General features: G+C 42.4%; 2 protein-coding genes and 1 long non-coding RNA gene across 3 annotated transcripts; 1 reads left to right on the top strand and 2 right to left on the bottom strand.

The window, feature by feature from the left end:
* Positions 1 to 1,056: 1,056 nt before the first annotated feature.
* Positions 1,057 to 18,396, bottom strand: LOC119026835 (butyrophilin subfamily 3 member A2-like). Its single transcript, XM_037111427.1, has 17 exons — positions 18,370 to 18,396; positions 14,799 to 14,898; positions 14,366 to 14,707; positions 13,811 to 14,089; positions 13,588 to 13,710; positions 13,236 to 13,309; positions 11,530 to 11,622; positions 11,161 to 11,214; positions 10,547 to 10,693; positions 10,158 to 10,211; positions 9,480 to 9,543; positions 4,748 to 4,842; positions 4,390 to 4,512; positions 3,980 to 4,033; positions 3,073 to 3,147; positions 2,417 to 2,509; positions 1,057 to 2,088 (listed from the first exon to the last, which is right to left on the bottom strand). The coding sequence occupies exons 2-17, from the start codon at positions 14,887 to 14,889 to the stop codon at positions 2,017 to 2,019; spliced, it is 1,833 nt and encodes a 610-aa protein (XP_036967322.1). The 5' UTR covers positions 14,890 to 14,898; positions 18,370 to 18,396; the 3' UTR covers positions 1,057 to 2,016.
* LOC119026916 lies at positions 13,811 to 18,880 on the top strand. Its single transcript, XR_005077255.1, has 2 exons — positions 13,811 to 13,869; positions 18,657 to 18,880. It is a non-coding gene; the product is annotated as an uncharacterized LOC119026916 (long non-coding RNA).
* Positions 17,452 to 22,468, bottom strand: LOC119026891 (butyrophilin subfamily 3 member A2-like). Its single transcript, XM_037111547.1, has 5 exons — positions 22,264 to 22,468; positions 21,001 to 21,076; positions 20,229 to 20,570; positions 18,598 to 18,879; positions 17,452 to 18,496 (listed from the first exon to the last, which is right to left on the bottom strand). The coding sequence occupies exons 1-5, from the start codon at positions 22,270 to 22,272 to the stop codon at positions 18,366 to 18,368; spliced, it is 840 nt and encodes a 279-aa protein (XP_036967442.1). The 5' UTR covers positions 22,273 to 22,468; the 3' UTR covers positions 17,452 to 18,365.
* Between the last annotated feature and the right edge of the window lie 1,753 nt (positions 22,469 to 24,221).

The following is a 24,221-nucleotide window of genomic DNA, read 5'->3' as shown; positions in this document are numbered from 1 at the left end:
TCATCAGCTCATCACTTCCTGTAACATAACCCTGATCTCTCCACCACATCTGGTGACTCTCAGTATCTCGTGCTGTGATCTCTCAGGTGATCAGCTCCGTTGCACTCACCTGCTCACCTGTGATTCCTGCTCCCTTTCTCGCCACCTTGTCTTCGTCCTTCACCTTCTCTGTGAAATTATGTCCAACCAAAACCTCACATGCAAATCAAATTTCTCGGGAGCCCTTGAAACTCTGCCTGATCTGGTGACTGCTGGCAGCTCAGGGGAGTTTCCTGCAGCCATCGCCTCGCAACTCAAAGACAGTCTAACAGTGTTTCTTTGCTGTCATAGCAATGAAGGAGCAAAACAACTGGCTTCATCATTAGATCACACCTCTCAGGTCCTTGGCTGACTTAATGCTGACTCTGCAGGAGTCATGGTGGAGTCCGCCATGTCAGTCATCACCTCTTGTGTGAGATACAAGCAGAAGAAGACGGGGACAGTAGGAAGCACCATTTGTAAAAGTCTCAATTTTCTCAAAAAGCTTTCATGTCATTTTGCTTTTTAATTTTTAGGTTTGTATTTAGTCTTAACTGTTGAGTTACATGTACATTAATGAGTTATTCGTGGTTTTAATCAAAAACAGTTACAAGTATACAAATAAACTTCATTAATATCACTGTGACATGTTATTTGTCTGTTCATGTTGTTCTAGTTTCTAGTTTTTAAGTGATTTGATGAACTCTGGTGCTCTGAAACTAGTTCTGAAGACCGTGCAGCTGCTCTCACTGGATCTGTGATGGATATCTATGATGAACGTGAATCCTCCTGCAAAATCCACTAATGTTCACTGAGATTTATGATCTGCCTCCCTTTAATAAAAAAGGAACAATTTAGACTTCAAGCAGCTGCAGCAACTGTCTATGTAGGTATTTTTAAAAACCTGAAAACACACAGAATCATCTAAACAAATAAATCAGTCAGTCATGAGTGATCGGTTTCAGTAACAAAGGTCTGTCCACACAGTTAACTGCAGACTGTTCAAATAATGTAGAAATATCACTGTAAATACAAAACATGTTCATTTCTGTATTGTCAAAACATACATTGGAGTTGATATTTCATAAGCATCAGCACCTGGAATTCCAGGACTGAACTCAAACACAAATAACATACAAACGTTTTATCTCAATATGCAGAAAAATGGATCAGGTCCTTCTAAATTGAAAAGTTGAATTAAAACAATGTAAAACATAAAAAACATGAATGACATAATGACTGTAAATGTATATTTGTGCTTCAGGACATGAAGTCTTAATATAAATGTTGAGTCCAGTAAAAAAGCTCAAACACTTTGAGTTATGTGGGTTCACGTTGTTATTTTGAGTTTACAGCAGATCAATAATTGAGATTTCACAGTAACATTTTACATAAACAATAAGAAGAGCTTTGTCAGAGAAATGTTCACAGGGTTGTCTGCATTTATATGTTCTGCATAAAACAACACAGGACGGACAAACAGAGAAACAATACACACCAGAACAGTTGTTCAACATTAGCCACTTTATACCTTAATACCATACATGCTACTGTACATGTGTAAATGAAATACTGATATTGTGTCCATTACATTCAGATGATAATATAACCCAGCTCCTCTTTAATCACTTCTGTTGTTGCTTTGTGATGGTGGGTGGCAGCAAAGCACCTGAACACTGGTTGCTAACCGCCATGCAGCAGAGGAAGAAGAAGAATCTAACAGTGCTGTACAAAACCATGCTGAAAAATATTCATGGTTACATAGACTCTCTCTCCACCTCCAAACACTGACAGAGCAAATGATCTTCATCTGACAAGAACAAAACAAAACACACAATTAAGTTGAAGTTAAAGATCAATTTGACTGAGAACTGTTTTTTCTTCTACATTTCCATATATTGTGATATTACATTTACAAAGAAAGTGAAATAAAAGCAGCCAAATGAATAAACAATGTTTCACATGTAAAATAAATAATAAATAGAGGGAACCTCAGCATCATGTTCCATCTGCATCTGCTTTCTCAGGATTCTCCTTGAACTCCTCTGAGCTGGGCTGGGCACATTCATACTGTAAATATAAAAAGTACAGCCAAAACACATTATTTTTTATAATATTTACATTAGACACACATTCCCTGAGCAGGTGGTGAACAGTGGCTCTTTATACATTCTGCTCTAAAACCCATTATAGAAAAGTTATATATGTTATAAGTTATATAAATCTGTGTAATATATACTGTAACTCTGAGGACTACAGGACCACTTTCATCATAATCACACTTCATATTGTTATTAGTCTAAATAAACTGATGATGAAATAAAGCAATACATCTGAAATTCTACACACAAACCAATAAATGGCTAAAAAGAAAAATGAATATCTATAAACTATAAACCTGCTCTTTGTTGGTCTGCAGCTCCTGTTGCTCTTCCTCACTCCTCTTCTTCTCCTCTGTGAGCTGATCGACTTCATCTTCCAGTCCATCAACCTGAGAGTAGAGAGAAGATCCAGACAGAAGAAGAGAGAGCGTCTCTCTTATTAAAGGATGTCAGTCAGAATCAACAGTAAGACAGGACAGGACGCTCATTTGACTTCCAGTAGAACAGAGAGGTCAAATAGTGATGGTGATGAAAAGCAGCAGTTTGTAGATGAATCACAGTCTCAGTTGTTGTGATTAAACTGATCAGTGATCAGCAGAGAGTTCAGTCAGTCTGTCTCACTGTTCTTCCTCATTCACATCAACTGACTGAAGAGTTTCTGGACCAACACTTGATGAGCTTTACACATTATTACTGTGTGTTGGTGACAACAATAATCACTATTAAATCATCTGTTCAAACATTATCTGTTATTACAGGATACAAACTGTTCACCCTGAGCTTCTCTCCATCTGAGAGTCAAATAGAGACATGGAGAAAGACTAGATCACAGACTTAGTATTTATTTATTTTGTTAAGTCAGTCCAGTGTAAAACTCTGATTCATTCTGCAAAAAATAAAATGTTTCTCTAGTTTTCAGTGGTACATTCATGATCAAATGAAAGTGATGAACCTGGTCAGTCTTCTCCTGCAGCTCCTGGTTCTTCCCCTGAACTTCTTCCTCTCTCTTCTTCTTCTCCTCCTGGAGCTGAGTGAAGACACAGTGTTTCATTAAGACAACAAGGAAACACAACAACAGTAACAGACAAACAGACAATTCACATAATATTCTGGTATAAAATAACTTCTTATTTGAAAACTCAGCTAAAGTAAAATCAAGATAAAATGAAATAAATTAATCTCAGTCTGTAGCTTCTTCACTTCTTTCTCTCTTTCCTTCTTCTCCTCGTTGAACTTTCTCTCCCACTGGAGGGAAACAGAGATCAGATTTAGTTTTATTCAGTACTCAGGATGTAAACTCAGCTCTGATTGGCTGAAGGTTTATTATCTGTTAATAATGTCTCATATATCTGCTTCTGTTTGCTTTGAGCACATTCATACTGTAAATATATCATGTGAATACAAGCTGGAACCATCAGAGCTGTTCTTAACTGATGGATTTAAACTGGGAGCAACAAATGAACGTCATATAAAGACGATCCACAAAGATTGATGAGGGAGGAAACATGAAGCTCAGTGGTTCTGATCAGCTGATCATTCAGGTCTGTCAGACACAAACTGTAACTCTGAGCACTACAGGACCACTTTTCACTACAGGAAACATCTTTCAAATGTTCATGATTCTGATGAGAATTTAACAATATCATAATTTTAATGTTGTTATTCATTTAAATGAAAATAAAATAATAAAATAAAGAAATGTTTTTTTGTTTTACAGCTGAAAACAGAGAAATCAGATGTTATCATATGTATATCAGAAACACATTCCCTGTTCCACGTGTTTGAGTTACAGTGGAACTTTAGTCCAGTTTCAGCTGTTTGCTGTCTCAGATTGAAAAATGTAAAGATGAACTTGTTACCTCTCTTTGTGCTCCTGCTGCCTTCTGCTGCTGATCCTGGAGCTGCTTCTCCATCTGTGAGGAGGAGAGATGAAGATGAAGAGAGAAACTTCATGTCATGATGTAAATGTGTCCAACACATTGATGTGGAAATGAGTTCTGAGTGGTGATGAAGTGATGAAACTGTGTTCACTCACAGAGAGTTCTGTTCATGTTAAATCACTTCAGCTTCACTGTGGACTTTATAACTACTTGTTACTACAATAAACATCCTGAACATATTGGAGATCTTTGTTGTTTGAGATGAGAATTTTATATAAACGACTGAACAACAAAACACATCAGTTAATGTGAGAACAAACAAAAACACACAGAGGCTGGAAACAAATCAACATCAGTGAAATATGAACCTTTGTTATCTTGGTTTGTACCTTCTGTCGCTCTTCCTCACTCTTCTTCTCCTCTGTGAGCTTGTTGACTTCAGCTGTCAGACTAACAACCTGAGAGGAGAGAGAAGATCCCAACTTCTTCTCTTCATTGAGCTGCTTCTCCAGCTGTAATGGAGGAGAGATGAAGAGACATTTGAACTATATAATACAAACACAACATCATCACTGAGTGAGTTCTCTGCTGATGATCTGATGAAGTGATGAAACTGTTCACTCACAGAGAGTTCTGTTCATGTTAAATCACTTCAGCTTCACTGTGGACTTTAAGACTACATCCGAAATTCTACACACACACCAATAAATGGCTAGAAACAAAAATGAATATCTATAAACTATAAACCTGCTCTTTGTTGGTCTGCAGCTGCTGTCGCTCTTCCTCACTGCTCTTCTTCTCCTCTGTGAGCTGATTGATTTTATCTTTCAGTCCATCAACCTGAGAGTAGAGAGAAGATCCAGACAGAAGAAGAGACAGCGTCTCTCTTATTAAAGGATGTCAGTCAGAATCAACAGTAAGACAGGACAGGACGCTCATTTGACTCCCAGTAGAACAGACAAACAGACATTTCGCATAATATTCTGGTATAAAATAACTTCTGATTTGAAAACTCAGCTAAATAGTTAAAAAAAAAAAGAAATGAACCTTGTTGTCAGGTTGGGGTAAAGGGAAAACTATGAAAGGGAAAGGTGGATCCAAATGCAGTGACACCGGAGGCAAAATCAGGAGAACAAAAAGCGAGCTTTTATTTAAAGCTGTTACAAAAAAACCAAAAGCAGGCCAAAAGAGCAAAAAGCAAAGTAGCAAACAAAAGATCAAGACAAAGTTCAAACCAAAATTCAAAGTTCAACATAAACATGAAAAAAAAAAACTCAAAACCAAGACATACCAAAACGGGACCAAAGAACATGGACAGGAGCATGGATCAGGAGCATGGAGCATGACAGGAGACAGCAAACAGATAGCACAAGACAGAATCCAACAAACAGAATACAGCAAACAGAAACAATGACCAGCCCAGGAGTGAGGGGGAACACAGAGACTAAATACACAGACACTAATGACATGACGAGGAACAGGTGAGCAGAGAGGAGGAAGGAAGCCAGGTGAGATAATGAGGGGGAGGAGCACAGAGGAGCAGACCAGGAGGGAACAAGACTACAGACAGAGGGAGCCAGAGGGGAGAACATAGGAGAACTTAAAGGACACATGAGGGCAAGGAACATCAAAACATGAGACACAAGACATGGAACATCAAAACATGAGACACAAGACATGGAACATCAAAACATGAGACACAAGACATGGAGAAAGCAAAACGAGACACAAGACATGGAGAAAGCAAAACCTAACACAAGACATGATACAAATATGTAAATCAAATACAAGAAGCCAAAAACCAGAAACAAGAACAAACAAAACAAGAGTCATGACAGAACCCCCCCCTTAAGGGGCAGCTCCCAGATGTCCCTCAAGACATACATTTAAAGTCCAAATGAAGCCGGGAGGGTGGAGGGGGTCTGGAGGAGGGCCAGAGTCAAAGCCGGGAGGGTGGAGGGGGTCAGGACGAGGGCCAGAGTCAAAGCTGGGAGGGTGGAGGGGGTCAGGGGGAGGGCCAAGGTTCAAATAAACAAGGTGGAGGCGAGAACTGGGGCCCACTGGGAACCAGGGACGTGGACTGAGGCGCAGGTTGGAACCTGCTGGAGACCGGTGACCAAGGCGTAGGCGCTGTCTCAGACTCGCTGGAGGCCGGCGACGAAGGTGTAGATGCGGCCTTGAACTTGCCGGAGGGTGACGACGAAGGCGTAGGCGCAGCCTTGAACTCGCCGGAGGGCGACGACGAAGGCGTAGGCGCGGCCTTGAACTCGCCGGAGGGCGACGACGAAGGCGTAGGCGCGGCCTTGAACTCGCCGGAGGGCGGCGACGAAGGCGTAGGCGCGGCCTGGAACTCACCGGAGGGCGGCGACGAAGGCGTAGGCGCGGCCTGGAACTCGCCGGAGGGCGGCGACGAAGACATAGGAGTGGCCTGGAACTCACTGGAATCCGGCGACGACAGCAAAGGCGAAGGTGCGGGCTGGAACCCCCTGGAGGCTGGTGGCGAAGGCGAAGGCGAAGGTGTGGGCTGGAACCCCCTGGAGGCTGGTAACGAAGGCGAAGGTGCGGGCTGGAACCCCCTGGAGGCTGTCGACGAAGGCGTGGGCTGAGACCCACTGAAGACCGGTGGCGAAGGTGTGGACGGAGACCCACTGGTGACCAGACCACTGGCTGGGAAACCCTCAAGGTTCTTGGCCGGACCACCGACGGAGTTTTGCCGGGAGCTGGTGGTCTGAGAGCCGATGAAGGGTCTCTGGCAACAAACGACCTTGGCCGGACCCCTGACCGAGGAGCAGACAGTGGACTTGGAGTGAGACTCGGCCGGGTCTCCGACCGAGGTGCAGGCAGTGGACTTGGCGTGAGACTCGGCCGGGCCTCCGACCGAGGTGCAGGCACTGGGCTTGGCGTGGGACTCGGCCGGGCCTCCGACCGAGGAGCAGGCACAGGGCTTGGCGTGGGACTCGGCCGGGCCTCCGACCGAGGTGCAGGCACTGGACTTGGCGTGGGACTCGGCCGGGCCTCCGACCGAGGTGCAGACACTGGACTTGGCGTGGGACTCGGCCGGGCCTCCGACCGAGGTGCAGGAGCAGGCGCTGGACCTGGCGTGGGACTCGGCCGGGCCTCCGACCGAGGTGCAGGAGCAGGCGCTGGACCTGGCGTGGGACTCGGCCGGTCCTCCGACCGAGGTGCAGAAACAGGCGCTGGACCTGGCGTGGGCCTCGGCCGGTCCTCCGACCGAGGAGCAGGAACAGGCCTCGGCCGGTCCTCCGACCGAGGTGCAAGAACAAGACGTGGCGTGGGCCTCGGCCGGTCCTCCGACCGAGGTGCATGAACAAGACGTGGCGTGGGCCTCGGCCGGTCCTCCGACCGAGGTGCATGAACAAGACGTGGCGTGGGCCTCGGCCGGTCCTCCGACCGAGGTGCAGGAACAAGACGTGGCGTGGGCCTCGGCCGGTCCTCCGACCGAGGTGCAGGAACAAGACGTGGCGTGGGCCTCGGCCGGTCCTCCGACCGAGGTGCAGGAACAAGACGTGGCGTGGGCCTCGGCCGGTCCTCCGACCGAGGTGCATGAACTGGCCTCGGCCGGTCCTCCGACCGAGGTGCATGAACTGGCCTCGGCCGGTCCTCCGACCGAGGTGCAGGAACTGGCCTCGGCCGGTCCTCCGACCGAGGTGCAGGTACAGGCCTCGGCCGGTCCTCCGACCGAGGTGCAGGTACAGGCCTCATCTGGACCGCCGACTGAAAACCACTGGCTGGTGTCGACCGGACCGCCGACTGGGGGCCACTGGCTGGTGTCGACCGGACCGCCGACTGGGGGCCACTGGCTGGTGTCGACCGGACCGCCGACTGGGGGCCACTGGCTGGTGTCGACCGGACCGCCGACTGGGGGCCACTGGCTGGTGTCGACGGGGTAGAGACTGAGGCCTGGACTGGGAGCTCGGCTGTGGCTGAGGCTGAGGCCTGGGCAGGAAGCTCGGCTGTGGCTGAAGCTGCGGCCTGGGCAGGAAGCTCGGCTGTGGCTGAAGCTGCGACCTGGACTGGAAGCTCGGCTGTGGCTGCGGCCTGGGCTGGAAGCTCGGCTGTGGCCTGGGCTGGAAGCTCGGCTGTGGCCTGGGCTGGAAGCTCGGCTGTGGCTACGGCTGGGACTGCGGCCTGGGCTGGGTGCTTAGCTGTGGCTGTGGCTGCGGCCTGGGCTGTGAGCTTAGCTGAGGCTGAGGCCTGGGCTGGAAGCTCGGCTGTGGCTGCGGCTGTGGCTTGGGCTGTGGCTTGGGCTGTGGCTGCGGCTGCGGCCTGTGCTGGGAGCTTTGCTGTGGCTGTGGCTGTGGCTGAGGCCCCTGAGCCTGACTTCAGGGAGCCAGGACGTGGACGGGTTCGTCGCTTTCTCGGTGGGGGCACTTTGAAGGCAAGCCGGGTTCCCCAAAAAGGAGATACTTCGGCTGTGGCATGGACTGAGGCTGGAGCTGTGGCATGGGCTGAGGCTGGAGCTGAGGCATGGGCTGAGGCTGGAGCTGAGGCATGGCCTTGGGCTGGTAGCTTGGCTGTGACTGAGGCATGGGCTGAGTCGTAGGCTTGAAAGAAAAGTTTGCTAGCCGCTATCTGCCGAGCCCTGCTGGTGGGGTTATTAACAAAGTCCTGGTACCAACGGATTATCTCCAGGCCATTCACTGCTGGGTCCTTGTTATATGGCCCAGTCATTCTGTCAGGTTGGGGTAAAGGGAAAACTATGAAAGGGAAAGGTGGATCCAAATGCAGTGACACCGGAGGCAAAATCAGGAGAACAAAAAGCGAGCTTTTATTTAAAGCTGTTACAAAAAAACCAAAAGCAGGCCAAAAGAGCAAAAGGCAAAGTAGCAAACAAAAGATCAAGACAAAGTTCAAACCAAAATTCAAAGTTCAACATAAACATGAAAAAAAAAACTCAAAACCAAGACATACCAAAACGGGACCAAAGAACATGGACAGGAGCATGGATCAGGAGCATGGAGCATGACAGGAGACAGCAAACAGATAGCACAAGACAGAATCCAACAAACAGAATACAGCAAACAGAAACAATGACCAGCCCAGGAGTGAGGGGAACACAGAGACTAAATACACAGACACTAATGACATGACGAGGAACAGGTGAGCAGAGAGGAGGAAGGAAGCCAGGTGAGATAATGAGGGGGAGGAGCACAGAGGAGCAGACCAGGAGGGAACAAGACTACAGACAGAGGGAGCCAGAGGGGAGAACATAGGAGAACTTAAAGGACACATGAGGGCAAGGAACATCAAAACATGAGACACAAGACATGGAACATCAAAACATGAGACACAAGACATGGAACATCAAAACATGAGACACAAGACATGGAGAAAGCAAAACGAGACACAAGACATGGAGAAAGCAAAACCTAACACAAGACATGATACAAATATGTAAATCAAATACAAGAAGCCAAAAACCAGAAACAAGAACAAACAAAACAAGAGTCATGACACTTGTTGTTTAGCTCCTTCACTTCTTTCTCTCTTTCCTTCTTCTCCTCGTTGAACTTTCTCTCCCACTGGAGGGAAACAGAGATCAGATTTAGTTTTATTCAGTACTCAGGATGTAAACTCAGCTCTGATTGGCTGAAGGTTTATTATCTGTTAATAATGTCTCAAATATCTGCTTCTGTTTGCTTTGAGCACATTCATACTGTAAATATATCATGTGAATACAAGCTGGAACCATCAGAGCTGTTCTTAACTGATGGATTTAAACTGGGAGCAACAAATGAACGTCATATAAAGACGATCCACAAAGATTGATGAGGGAGGAAACATGAAGCTCAGTGGTTCTGATCAGCTGATCATTCAGGTCTGTCAGACACAAACTGTAACTCTGAGGACTACAGGACCACTTTTCACTACAGGACACATCTTTAACATGTTCATGATTCTGATGAGAATTTAACAATATCATAATTTTAATGTTGTTATTCATTTAAATGAAAATAAAATAATAAAATAAAGAAATGTTTTTTTGTTTTAAAGCTGAAAACAGAGAAATCAGATGTTATCATATGTATATCAGAAACACATTCCCTGTTCCACGTGTTTGAGTTACAGTGGAACTTTAGTCCAGTTTCAGCTGTTTGCTGTCTCAGATTGAAAAATGTAAAGATGAACTTGTTACCTCTCTTTGTGCTCCTGCTGCCTTCTGCTGCTGATCCTGGAGCTGCTTCTCCATCTGTGAGGAGGAGAGATGAAGATGAAGAGAGAAACTTCATGTCATGATGTAAATGTGTCCAACACATTGATGTGGAAATGAGTTCTGAGTGGTGATGAAGTGATGAAACTGTGTTCACTCACAGAGAGTTCTGTTCATGTTAAATCACTTCAGCTTCACTGTGGACTTTATAACTACTTGTTACTACAATAAACATCCTGAACATATTGGAGATCTTTGTTGTTTGAGATGAGAATTTTATATAAACGACTGAACAACAAAACACATCAGTTAATGTGAGAACAAACAAAAACACACAGAGGCTGGAAACAAATCAACATCAGTGAAATATGAACCTCTGTTATCTTGGTCTGCAGCTTCTGTCGCTCTTCCTCACTCTTCTTCTTCTCCTCTGTGAGCTTGTTGACTTCAGCTGTCAGACTAACAACCTGAGAGGAGAGAGAAGATCCCAACTTCTTCTCATCGTTGAGCTTCTGTTCCAGCTGTAATGGAGGAGAGATGAAGAGACATTTGAACTATATAATACAAACACAACATCATCACTGAGTGAGTTCTCTGCTGATGATCTGATGAAGTGATGAAACTGTTCACTCACAGATAGTGCAGTAGTAAACCTTCAGTAGATTCACACTGTAACTCTGAGGACTACAGGACCACTTTTCACTACAGGAAACATATTTCAAATGTTCATGATTCTGATGAGAATTTAACAATATCATAATTTTAATGTTGTTATTCATTTAAATGAAAATAAAATAATAAAATAAAGAAGTGATTTTTTGTTTTACAGCTGAAAACAGAGAAATCAGATGTTATCATACGTGTATCAGAAACACATTCCCTGTTCCACGTGTTTGAGTTACAGTGGAACTTTAGTCCAGTTTCAGCTGTTTGCTGTCTCAGATTTGCCCTCATGGTGAAGTAAAACATGTAAAGATGAACTTGTTACCTCTCTTTGTGCTTCTGCTGCCTTCTGCTGCTGATCCTGGAGCTGCTTCTCCATCTGTGAGGAGGAGAGATGAAGATGAAGAGAGAAACTTCATGTCAGGATGTAAATGTGTCCAACACATTGATGTGGAAATGAGTTCTGAGTGGTGATGAAGTGATGAAACTGTTCACTCACAGATAGTGCAGTAGTAAACCTTCAGTAGATTCACACTGTAACTCTGAGGACTACAGGACCACTTTCATCATGATAGCAGATCATATTGTTATTAGTCTAAATAAACTGATGATGAAATAAAGCAATACATCTGAAATTCTACACACACACCAATAAATGGCTAAAAACAAAAATGAATATCTATAAACTATAAACCTGCTCTTTGTTGGTCTGCAGCTCCTGTCGCTCTTCCTCACTCCTCTTCTTCTCCTCTGTGAGCTGATTGATTTTATCTTTCAGTCCATCAACCTGAGAGTAGAGAGAAGATCCAGACAGAAGAAGAGAGAGCGTCTCTCTTATTAAAGGATGTCAGTCAGAATCAACAGTAAGACAGGACAGGACGCTCATTTGACTTCAAAACGGCTGAAAACAATATGTTGTATTGTTGTATTGTTTGTAATACTGTGGTGTTGGTGGAAACTAGCTAGCGATTGTAAAGATGTGATGTATGGTCCTGGATCAGGACTGAGAATGTATCAACACAGGAGGAGCAGCTCCTCAGGTCCAGACTCTGCTGTCCACTTCATCTGAAGGAGAACAATCGTTCCTCTGAGAAGACAGACGCTTTGACAGAGGAGGGAAACAATCCATCTGTGTCCAACTGGAGCCACCAGTCAGAATGTGTAACTATATGTTCATGTGCACACAATGAATAAGAGTTAAACAAACAAACAGAAAGAAGTAAAATACAACCAGGTCCTGGTCCTGATCTTAAACATTCTGGTTTTGGACTTCACTCCTGCTTTGGACACGACCTGATTCATCTGCAGCCTGTTGTGATATTTGTCTTTTCACTTTTTATCATGAACTGACAAAGAGTTGAGTGGACAAGTCATCTGAATTCATAAAGTTAATAATGATCACATTCACCTCTTTGTTCTTGGACTCCAGCTGATCCTTCAGCATCTTCACTTCACTCTGAGCTTCCTCTTTGTTCTTTGTCTCCTGCAGGAGCTTCATGTTGGCTTCATCTTTGTTTCCCTGCATGTTCCAGCACCTCCAGCAGCACCATGATCAGTTCTGGAGGCTTCATGTTCTACTGGACTCTGTGGGTGGAGCTCTTCACCACCACCCTGTCTGGACTGTCTCTACCTCCACCTCTGGTCCCAGAGCCAGTGAAGCAGCTCCATGAAGGTTTTTACTCCCTGAGCTTTGTGAGACTGAGAGTCTTTGAGCTGAACTGAATAAAATGAATCAGATGAACTGTGATTTTCACTCTACAGCAGTCCAGCACACTCAGAACTGGACTTTCACATATTGACTGTGAATCGTCTTTACTGGACCAAAACCATCAGAGACACAACAACTCACTTCACTCTGTTCTTCTAACCATTAATATAACACAGGTAGAGATATCTGGAGGTTGAATGTTGTGTTACAGTTAAAGAGAGTCTGCAGTGGTTCATACTGGTGACAGGAAACACTTTTTCTAATTTCAGGTCCTAGTTTTGTCTTCAGCCATTTAAAGACCCCTGACACCAAAAGATGGTTACTGACAAATACAAGAGAACAAGAAATTCAGATTCTCCAGGAGATCATTTCTTACATTTCTTTCCCTCGTTTTCTGTCTTATCTCTTTTTTTCATATTGTTTAATCTCCACTGATTTACTGTTACCCTAATCCCTCTGTCTGCCTGAAGTGTGCCTTCTTTAACAGGGAAACCAGGCTCTGTATTAAAATATGACCAAATATACTGAATGTCTGATTGTCCAAACATTAATTAAAACTGTCATAGCTGCTGCAGATCCTGTTTCTGGGCGTAAATATGTTTTATCTCCTTGCTTATAACTGTTATTCTGCCAAGTGACTCTTATTCTTGCTCGTCTTTTCTCTTGTACAACACCTCCATTAGCTTCCGTACCTTTGTCACAAGCCCCTCACCCTCTTGGTTCATCTCTCCTTCACCAGTTTCATCCCTGTGGATCCTCTTGGTCTCTGAGCACAAATAAAGTCAGTAAGATTAAAGTGTAAAAGACATTTACTTGACTTGGAAATGTTCCACAGCAAAAGAGGCAGTCAGTCTAAAATCATGTTATAAAGAAAAGACATGTGGCAATTTGACTGATTGAACTCAATGTAGACAAACTACCATTTATCAGCACTGTAACCAGTGGAATATGGACATGTTGTTCAAAAGAAAGATCATTTACACAATAACAGAAATCACATGTAGCTCGACATTGACAAATAAATATAGTTAACTTGTGACTCACTGGTTTTCTCTTGTCTCCACACATAAAAGCCAAGAATCAGAATAACCAGGATGCAAACAGCCAAACTAACAACCAAACCAGCTGTGGTAGAAGAAGAACTGGACTGGACCGGAAAGAAATCATCTGAAATGATAAAACACAGAATAACATGACAGTTATAGAAAACTGGACCTGCTGTTTGACACTAAAACAGTGATCACATCACAAATGTAATAATGTCTACCTGGAACATGTATGTGTGTCTCTCTGGTCTGGTTGGTGTGGTTCTGTTGGACTCTACAGGTGAAGCTGTTGCTGTGTCTCTTCTCCACAGTCACTCTGCTGCTGACAGTATAGAGGTCATCAGGACCTCTGACTGTCTCTGTAGGTCCAGCAGAGAGGAGGTTTCCCTCACCGTCCAGCCAGAACACCTCAGGTTCTGGATACCAGCCGGTAGAGTTACACTGTAGAACCACTCTGCTGCTGTCTTTGGTCTTCTGGACAACAGGTGAGGAGGCAGCACCTGAAGAACAGACAAGAACAACCTACAGTCTCATTTATTGGTGGTCATAGTGATAATGATGGCAGCAATGGAGGAACTCAGGTGTCGTGACAGAGATACATTTAAACCAAGTCACCATTAGTTCCTCAAAGGACCGAGATTTGTTCACCAGCACACAGTGTGAAGCCAGGTGAACACATCAGCTGCTTAGGGTAGCAACCATCAACCATCAGGTCTATCATACTGTAGTAGCTTTATAATGAAAATTCAATATAAGAGCAAGATATCTTGTCTTACCTACAACAAGCTGAACAACATGGTCTTTGTTCAGTGCTGGAATGAAGCATCTGTATCGTCCCTCATCAGATATTCTCACTCTGGAGAGTTTCAGTGAAATGTTTCCGACCTTCAGTTCATCAGTGAACACTGATGTTCTTCCCTCGTACAGTGGATTCTTTTTACTCTCCAGTTCCACTCCGTCACGCCACACAAAGACAAATCTGGGGTCCAGGTCGGGTCTCGTCCACTCCACTGTCATACTGAAAGCATCCATGACAGGGTCCAGGAAGCTCTGCAGAACGACGTCCTCACCGACTGTTGCCACTATTGGCCGAGTCGGACCGATGACCTGAGTCTGACCTGAAAAAAAAACAGGCTTTTAATTTCAATTTCTGCTGTGAATGCTGAAAACACGTGTTTAAGACGGCAACATGAGAAATGTTTAATTCACCTCTACATGAACATATCAGGGTGAGGAGCACCAGGACACTGAAGGCACCAAACTGAAAGTTCAGGGCCGGACTGAGTCTCACATGAATCATCCCCGAGTTCTGAAAATAGAAATAAAACAAAAGGAAAAGTTTATCAGAATGACGACACAGAAACAGTTTTAATTCACATGAATAATCAGCTTTTCAACAGCTATAAAAAACTCACTAAACACCTGTTTTGTCACTAACTTTCCTACTTTACATATTTATTCACACATTGTTTGCGTTTTGAACTACGTACTGTCATGTATAGTTGTTTACTGTCCATCTGTCTTATTAGTGTTTTGTTGTGTTGTTTCATATCTGTTGTCATCTTTATGTTGATATTCTGTGTATTTGTTCTACGTTGTGTTCGTCTGTTTCTGTTTGTTGTCACATTTTTGCACCTCTTCTGTTTTAGTTCTGCTGTTGACATCACTGAGAAGGAGGGCTGGATGGTTTTATGAGATTTAGATAAAAGGTTGAGCAAATTGATGAATTTTGCTTTTAGATATCACAATCATTTTTTCATTATTTATTCTCTCTTTTCCCTTTTTCTGTCATCATTCCTGTTGTATCACTTTTATTCCTGTCCCTTGCAGTAAATCATATTGAGTTGTTGTGTTTTTTGCATTTTCTGTTCTGCCTTCTTGTTTTAACTTAACATTAAAAACTCTGTTCCTAATAATGATCTATAGAAATACAGCTTATTTTTCATTATAAACAACACACAAACCTTTTTCATTGCTCTTCTAATGATACAAAGAAACCCTCATATATAGAAAGTAAAAGTGCAGCTGCGGTTTTCACATCACAATCATCAGATGTATGATATTAATCTCCATCACCCTCCTCAGTGTGGCAGCTGACCTGCAGCGCCCTCTGCTGGTCCTTCACTCACATGTTTCCTTCATGTCAGCAGGTGAATTCAACTATAACGAGGCTGGTGTGTGAATCCAAACGTGACTTTGACTTTACTGTCCAACACTTGTACAGTCAGATAAGAGACAGAGCTCACTCAGAGTCCTTCACTGCGTCTTTACACTCTGTCTCACTTTACTTTCACTTTCGATCGTGACACATCATTGCAGCATCCCACAGCATCACTGGCACGATATCGCATGTACAGATATGATACCACATCACAGCCATCATGTGAGTAAAACATGAAGATGACAGTGATCTTACCTGCAGCCTGTGAACACATACAGTACTCAGTATGTAACCATGAAAACGCAACCAGACCTGTTAGTCTCCTGCAGGACTCACTGCACTGTGTGAACGGAGGGGAGGTGTGGAGGGGCTCTGATCTGTGGTCAGCTGCTAGAAACAGATCAGTGCTGCTTTAAGAACACGTGATCAGGATGTTCACTGTGTTCATGTGGATGATGTAGTTAATGTGAGGAAACAAGAGCAGCTTCAACACAGGAGATCATATTCATGTGGAGAGACTTCTGATATCAGTTGTAATGTCAAAGATGATTCATGAAACATCTGAGAGCTTCTTCTTCTTCTTTCTCTTCTTTTTCCTCCTCCTCTTCAGGTTGATTTATGATGGTAACTTGTGTTTAATGTGGTTTTAACTGGTTTATAGATGTCAGAATGCTTCCACCCCTTCTTAATCACTGATAATCATAAATCAACAATCATGATTCATTTTTGAAGAGAAGTTTAATTCCTGAACACAACATGTCTCCCTCTTCAATTCTCTGATCAATCTCATATTAAATGTACTTCAAAATAAAGTAGACAACACCTATATTTACATGTGTATTATCAGACACAATGTTCAGCTTTTTTCTGATTATTAACATTTTAATAACATGTATTAAAACAATAATAGCACCACTGGATATGACATATGGAGCAATGTGCACATACACACATGAAAATGAGCGTTATAGGTTGTTAGATCCTGAGTTTTACCCCTGTCCAGGAGGGACTCGACCAGCTCTCCGTTTTAAGGGATAGATCTCTAAACCTACAAGAGGTTGTCTAAAAACTGGCTATTTAAATAGGGATTTCTTAAGCTGGTGGTGAGGAGACTCGCCTAGCTTCTAACTGCCTGAATCCAAACATCTACCCTTCTTCCTCTGGTTTGGCACCTGACTTGAAGCCCTTGAGTCAGATTCAGCCACCAGCCACGCCTGTTAACGGCAGCTCTCCTCTAAATGATCTGTGCACTTGGTTTGGTGCTTGGTTGGATTTTAAGGGCTTTTGGTAAACTCTAAGGGAATGTTTCAATTTTCTAGACTAGAGTAACCTTTAAGAACCTTTACGATATTGTGCACACGTAACACCTGACTTTTACTTCTACCAAAGAGATATAAATATCAAAATATCAATGTCCACAACTTTAACTTTAACTATATGTTGGTTTTATTGCATAGACTTTAGCCAGGGCAAAGCATACAGCTCAATACTTATTTCAATTACTATCAATCATTATCAAAAATACCTGAGGCAAATCACCACCCTGGCCGAGGTCTCCCCGTTTCCCCAAAGTTGAAACTTCCTGCCAGCAGAGTGAAAAGTACTCTAATATCCAAACTGTAATCCACAGCATGTTGGCAAACATGGTTAATCCGGTGTGCTCTTAATTCCTTGGTCTGTTTCTGCTGAAGATTTCTTGAAGTCCAAGTCCTTGAGGCAAATCACAACCCTGGCTGGAGGGCTGGAGCGAGTGGAAGAACCAGCTTTAGTCCGTGCTTTTCAGTTTACATACGCTCTTGCTTTGGACACTGGCTTGGTTTTGTGTCCTTATTAGAACATGTTTTCAGCATCTCTCCATTCACTGGTTGATAACCCCTTGATTGAGATTTCATAACGCTTCTCTCTTGCTTTGGATGGTGGCATGGTTTTGTGTCCTTATTAGGACATTTTCCCACCATCTTTTTGGTCAATGACTGATAGTCCCTTCATGATGGCTGACGATTTCATAATGATCCAACACGCCTCGGTCACGGTCTGTTCCTGTGTCCAAAACGTGATCAGAGTTTTGGGTGCAGTTCCTCATTTTACACAGGCACACTGTGATGTTGTCATCTCCTCTTCACTTCCTCTTCCAGTGTCTCAACCTAATGATTTTAATACCTTTCACTTTAAATGAATTTATGGCAAACACAATGCAGCAGGCAAAGCTTCAATATGTTTCAGAATTATTTCAGGACTATGTATAATGTTCATCTTGTATTTGTGTCTGGCAGGAGTGTATGAATCTCAAATTTTCTGACACTGTCTCCATGTGTGTGTACATACTGGTATTTATATTAGACAGGACTAAATGAATCTTAACTATTTTGACAAAGTTAAGATGAACCTCAGTCTTCATCGACTCCATATCCTAAATTCTTCATTAGCACTGTTTCATGTGTTGGAAGCTGCTGTCCAGAGGGTATCATAGCATATTAGACATTTTAAACAATAATCAGGTGATGGGATAACTGGATATTTCAATCAGTGGAATAACAGTAGATAAACCACCACATTTTAGAGAAGATACTGACAGCATTTTCATATCACTATTCTGTGCAAAACCCAAGAAACATTTACCAACGATAAGTGACTTTTCTCCGCAAAACAAATCCAAGAATCACAATAACCAGGATGCAAACAGCCAAACTAACAGCCAAACCAATTATGGTAGAAGAAAATCTGGACAGAGCCTCAAAGAAATCATCTGAAATGATAAAACACAGAATAACATGACAGTTATAGAAAACTGGCCCTACTGTTTGACACTAAAACAGTGATTACATCACAATTGTAATAATATCCTACCTTGAACATGTATGTGTGTCTCTCTGGTCAGGTTGGCTTTGTTCTGTTGGACTCTACAGGTGAAGCTGTTGCTGTGTCTCTTCTCCACAGTCACTCTGCTGCTGACAGTATAGAGGTCATCAGGACCTCTGACTGTCTCTGTAGGTCCAGCAGAGAGGAGGTTTCCCTCACCGTCCAGCCAGAACACCTCAGGCTTGGGATACCAGCCAGCAGACTTACACTGTAGAACTACTGCTCCTTTGATTAGGTCATTCTGTGATAGACTGATGACCAGTGAGGAACCTGATGATGAACAAAGGTAAAATTGTAAAACTAATAACTGAAAGTGATGAAGCATGAAATCATGGTAGCTTTGCCATTAAAATGACTTTCTTTAGGCCACTCTTGGACCTTCAGTTTGCTGTTTTTACACCATGTGTTACTACATATCAGATCACATTTAGAACTTTGAAACTGAGGTGTTATCAACAGCATTCGACCTGTGGCTCTCCTATGCATGCATGACTGCTTCACAGTCGCTGCTGCTCCATGGTCTGTGCTCGCTTGTCAAGTTAACATTTGAGAAGAAAAAAATCAACAGTGACCGATATCTTTCCTTGGACTGTCAGTATGAATGTTGACCATAATCTTTTGATTGGCTGTTTGGTTTGAACTGACACAGTGGAAGGTGATAATTCTCTCCTGAGAGAACAACATCACCCTGCAAAAGTTTGCCACAGGCCTCATATTATTGGAGTTAGCTAAAACTAGCTGGCTAACCCTCAACATTAGTCTCAACAGAATCTGTGACTGAAACTACACACATAACCTCAAGGGTAGGTTGACATTGTGTGTCTCGTTGTCCTAAGCATCGTTATATTTATGACCATTTGTTCACAGTTAATCTCTTAAATGCTCAGTGAACAGTGAAACTGATTTACACACCTGCATGAACAGTAATGATCATAATGCAGCCAGTTTGCCAATTTACTGAGCATCAACACTGTCCCATCCCCACATCAACAGCCTCCCTGCACTGCAACAGAATTTCTGCTTCAATGTGTCTGACTCTGTTTCTAAGTGTATTTGCATTTATAGGAGGCTCAAGAGGTAGAGCGGTCATCTAGTAATCAAAGGTCGCTGGTTTGAATCCCCAGCTCCACCAGCATGCACATCGAAGAGTCCTTGAGCAAGATACTGAACACTAAAATTCCTGCTCCTGATGAGCAGCTGGAAGAGTTGAAAAGTGCTTTGAGCAGTCAATAGACTGGAAAGACCATTCACATCATGTATTTGCTCATATGGAGTTATTGATGGGGTGAAGGGTTGGTTGATGGTGCCACCATCTCTTACTGGACACCAGCCAAGGATTACAAATCTAGAGCAAGTGCTGCGGTTTAACTAGCAATGTGTGAGGTATAGGTGGTGACACACCTACTGATTTAATTCATATGCATCCAAAACACACTCATGATTAATTTGGACAAGATAAAACTCCTTTGTTTGTACCTTGTGTCTCATTATATGTCCAGATTATGAGCTGTTTAACTAGCAAAGAGGAGTTGGACATGCTGTGAATGTCCTTGCACCATGCACTTTAGCACAAGTGCTGCAGATATTTTAATTATGGCACTCAGTTTGTGTCTCCTTACCAACAACAAGCTCAACAAAGGCTCCCGTGTTCAGTTTCGGAATGTAGCACTGGTATCTTCCTGCATCAGAAGGTTTCACTTTGGACAGTTTCAGTGAAACGTTTCCATGCTTCAGTTCATCGATGGACACTGATGTTCGGTTTTTGAATGATGAATGTTGGATTCGTACGTTGTCCTGACCGGAACGCGTCACGTGGACAAAAATAGGTTTCAGGTCAGGTCTCGTCCACTCCAACGTCATGGCAACAACATCAGCCTCAGGTTCCAGGTGACAGGGCAAAATGATGTCATCACCAACTTTTGCTACTATTGGCTGAGATGGAGCAATTAACTGAGACTGACCTGGAAAGAAACACATCTGTCAGGACAAGTTAATTCTCCACCTCTGCACTGTGCTCATAGCAGCAGACACTCAATCTAAAATAAGTCAAAGTGTAAATGAAGGATATTGAACAGAAACCTGAATGACAGAGAGACCTTTGCTTAGAGTTTAATATGTCTCCTGGAACCAAAGTGTTCAATTAGCTTTAACTAACTTTAATTAACTTTAACCTCACAGAGGCCTTTTCATCTCTGATGGCACTTTATACGCCCACAATCATCTCTACTGTTGATGTTATTCTCTCCTTCAGACTGAAAGTGTTTGAATAATTTAAGTACCCAGAAGGTCTTTACAGCAGTCACCTACTATTTAGTATATTGATATGATTTGTTATTGTGTTCAGTTAAACTAATGTGAATTAAACTGAGAGTACATTTGTGTGTGAGTTACCTGAGCACAAGTGTGCCAGGAGGAGATGGAAGAACAAAACACTGAGGGGTCTGAGTGGAGACTGAAGTCCATTTCCCTGAGTGACAGAACCCAACATACACCGGTTAGACATGACATGGAGAGAAACTGCAGAGAAACTAGTCCAGTCAAAAATAAAGTGATTCCTAAACAACTCAAATAGTTAAAAGTCAAACAGTTATTCTAAGTAAAGATGGGCTGAAGGTTTCTTAAGGGGCAGTGCATGGAACTCTAAAGCTGGATTTTCAGAAACTTGATCAGTTTTACTTAAAGCCTAACCCAAAGTGACCACACCATCAGATAATCAATACATCAAGCTGACTTCACTGAGAGTTAGAAAAGCAGCTTCATCACAGAGACAGCATTTGCTAAATAAACAACACAAGACTCCAATCAGCAGAAGAAGACTGTCTTGTAGTGTCTCAGAGGACGAGGAGACGTTTATAAAACACTTCTCAGGATGGAAACAAGGACAAACACTTAGGAGAATACCAGATATCTTCACAGTGGATGATGGAAAAAGTCATTTTCACTGATGAATCCAGGTTATAGATTTCTTTCAGTAACACAGGGGTTTATGTAAAGAGCTGAGCAGGAGACAGAATGATACCACACAGCTCCTCACCCACAGTGACACATGGTGGTGGGAATTATTAAATCTAGGGCTGTTTTTGGACTCCTGCACAGCACTGACTCCACCCTGACTGGGTGAAGCACCTCCCCATTCATCAGAGACATGCTCCACTCTCTGATATGATCTTTGTGGAGAAAGATTCATACTTCCACAGGATAATGAGCCAAAACACACTTTGACAGAACAACTTATAGTCCTTTAGTGGATTTTAGTCATTAAAGTAAAATGAAGATCTGCCAAATACTAAGATATTCAAAAATTACCTCGTCTCAGACAGTTGGCCCCACCTATATATATATATATATATATATATATATATATATATATATATATATATATATATATATATATATATATATATATATATTCGTATGTATTTTACACTCCTACAACTGCGAAAACACCTTCACAGACTATAATAATGACAACAGCATACACTGCAGTTTAACTTTCACTTTTGACAACACGGACGTCCTGAAGAGTTACAGAGTATTACTACAGATCCCACAACTCTAAATGAAGACTGGTAATGAGATCAGTAAAGTAACATAGTGTTGTAGAATAATTTCACAGTTGATAAAATAACCAAAAAATTAAGAATATCGACGTACCTGCTGCATGATGTCGGTTTATCCCAGTGTGACAGTTTAACTGGCTGGAGGTGTGGTTTGAGGATCACTACGGAAGCGCGTTGCATTCACTGGATAAAAAAAAGATACCTTATGTCGTAATTACGAGATCATACTTTTACAGGAAATACTCCCGGTAATAAAAGGTATCCGGATTTCAAAGTAAAGGACGACATGAGAAAAAACAACAACAACAACAACAAAACTTTGTTTCCATAAGTAGCTCAAGATTCATAAACTGCTGGATTTAGCACTTCCTAGACTACTTGCATGCATAATATGAAGTACTTTTACTGTGTACTTTTCGAGTAATCCTGTGTCAAAAACCTTAACAGAGAAAAAGAAATAGGATATTTCGCCCAACTTTTATGTGTTATAAAAAAACGTATTTTCCATAAGTAGACCAAGATTCATATACTGCTGAACTAAGTACTCCCTAGAATACTTGTGTGACTATAATAAAAGTACTTCTACTGTGTACTATTTAAGTAATCCGCTGTCAAACTCCTTATCCTCGTACGCTCCATGGGTCTGACTGTGAGACTGCAGTCTGACCCACACAGTCACAACCAGCAGCTCTCCAGAGCGGCTGCAGCACCATTACCGTAAATGTTAGTAGATTCGCGCACTAGAAAAAAAACAACAACAAAAAACGGTGCGGCTGATTGGACCAAGCAAATAGGAACCACGGCTGGGTTGACCACAATCAACGACGCACCTTTCCTCATCTCATAATTACGACATGATTACTGAATGAAAGCCACCGTCCCCAGCCGCATACATCGTTATTAAGCTGAATCCAAGTCGATGTGAAAACTGTATATACTGTCACACAGTCAGCTGCAGCAACTTGGAATAATTACAGATTTGAAACAGACACTATGTGGTGACTTTAGAAATACAGAAACTTATACACACAAACCACATGAGAAAATGTCTGTATGTATGTAGACGAGGCGTTCAGGAGGCTCAGTGGACACAACTAATGTCATGTAAGGTCATGGTGTGAAACATCTCAAGGGTCAGATGTGTCTCGTATGTATATAAGGAAATGTAAAGTCAGCCTGTCTAAATATTCACACTAAACCATCTGTTGTGTTACTGTGTCAGCCGAGTTTTTGTTTAACCTGTCTGAAAATAGCAGAATGAACTGAAAACTGAAATATAAAAATATAACAAAGTTGAACATAGTGAGAGAACAGATACTTTAGAGACGTAGAGAACATTATAATTATTTTCAGTTGTATTTTTCAGCTGTTTTCTCAGTTAAAGTTCAGTTTCAGAATGTAATCTTGAGCATTAAGAATGGAGAGTGGTTTATCAGTAGGAAGAACACAAAGTAGTTCCATTTAACATGTTTTACTAAAATAAAGTCAGCAAACTTCCAGTAAATTATTATGAAGTCAGTGAACGTTTGACTCAAAATAAGGACATAAGGATAAAAACAGGAACACAAATATTTAATGTAATTATTTTTTTCCCCTTCCAACTGACATTTTACAGTCTTGATTTGATTTTTTCCTTTTGGTCTCAGACTACAGAAACCTTTTTTTCCCCCTTTAAATAAGAACTTTAATATACAACTTTGGTAGCTTCAGTTTGGTAAATATCTCCATATAGTTCAGGAGAAAATCAGGCAACATTTTATTGTGTGAACGTTAAATTCATCATGAATCCACTGATGATCACTGACATTTATGATTGTTCGTTAAAAGGAGCAGCAGCCATCCTACCACTCAATTTTATCAGAATATATTTCTTTGTATTAATAAAGTTCAGATAATATACAGAATCATATTTGTTTTGTTAAGCATTGAAAATGTGTAAATGAAAAAAGATGTGGTGCTCATCAATACAAAGAAAACAATGTGAGTCAGAGCAAGAAGAAAAAAAACACACAACAGGAAGTTGACAGTCTGGTGAACAATCCAACATGGCTG

Source organism: Acanthopagrus latus, chromosome 10 (genome assembly GCF_904848185.1).
Source record: "Acanthopagrus latus isolate v.2019 chromosome 10, fAcaLat1.1, whole genome shotgun sequence".
NCBI classification, from domain to species: Eukaryota; Metazoa; Chordata; class Actinopteri; order Spariformes; family Sparidae; genus Acanthopagrus; species Acanthopagrus latus.
The sequence above is the reverse complement of the archived record's forward strand: the minus strand, read 5'-3'. Positions and strand labels throughout refer to the sequence as shown.

Coding starts and splice junctions, on each gene's coding strand:
- LOC119026835 (XM_037111427.1), bottom strand. CDS start 14,889: ATGATTCATGTGAGACTCAGTCCGGCCCTGAACTTTCAGTTTGGTGCC. Junction 4,843..9,479: donor AGTGAAGGAGCTAAACAACA/AGTGTCATGACT, acceptor CTCTCTACTCTC/AGGTTGATGGACTGAAAGAT. Junction 4,513..4,747: donor TGCAGACCAACAAAGAGCAG/GTTTATAGTTTA, acceptor CCTCCATTACAG/CTGGAGAAGCAGCTCAATGA.
- LOC119026891 (XM_037111547.1), bottom strand. Junction 18,880..20,228: donor CTTTGTTGAGCTTGTTGTTG/GTAAGGAGACAC, acceptor GTTCATCATCAG/GTTCCTCACTGGTCATCAGT. Junction 18,497..18,597: donor GACACACATACATGTTCAAG/GTAGGATATTAT, acceptor TTATCATTTCAG/ATGATTTCTTTGAGGCTCTG.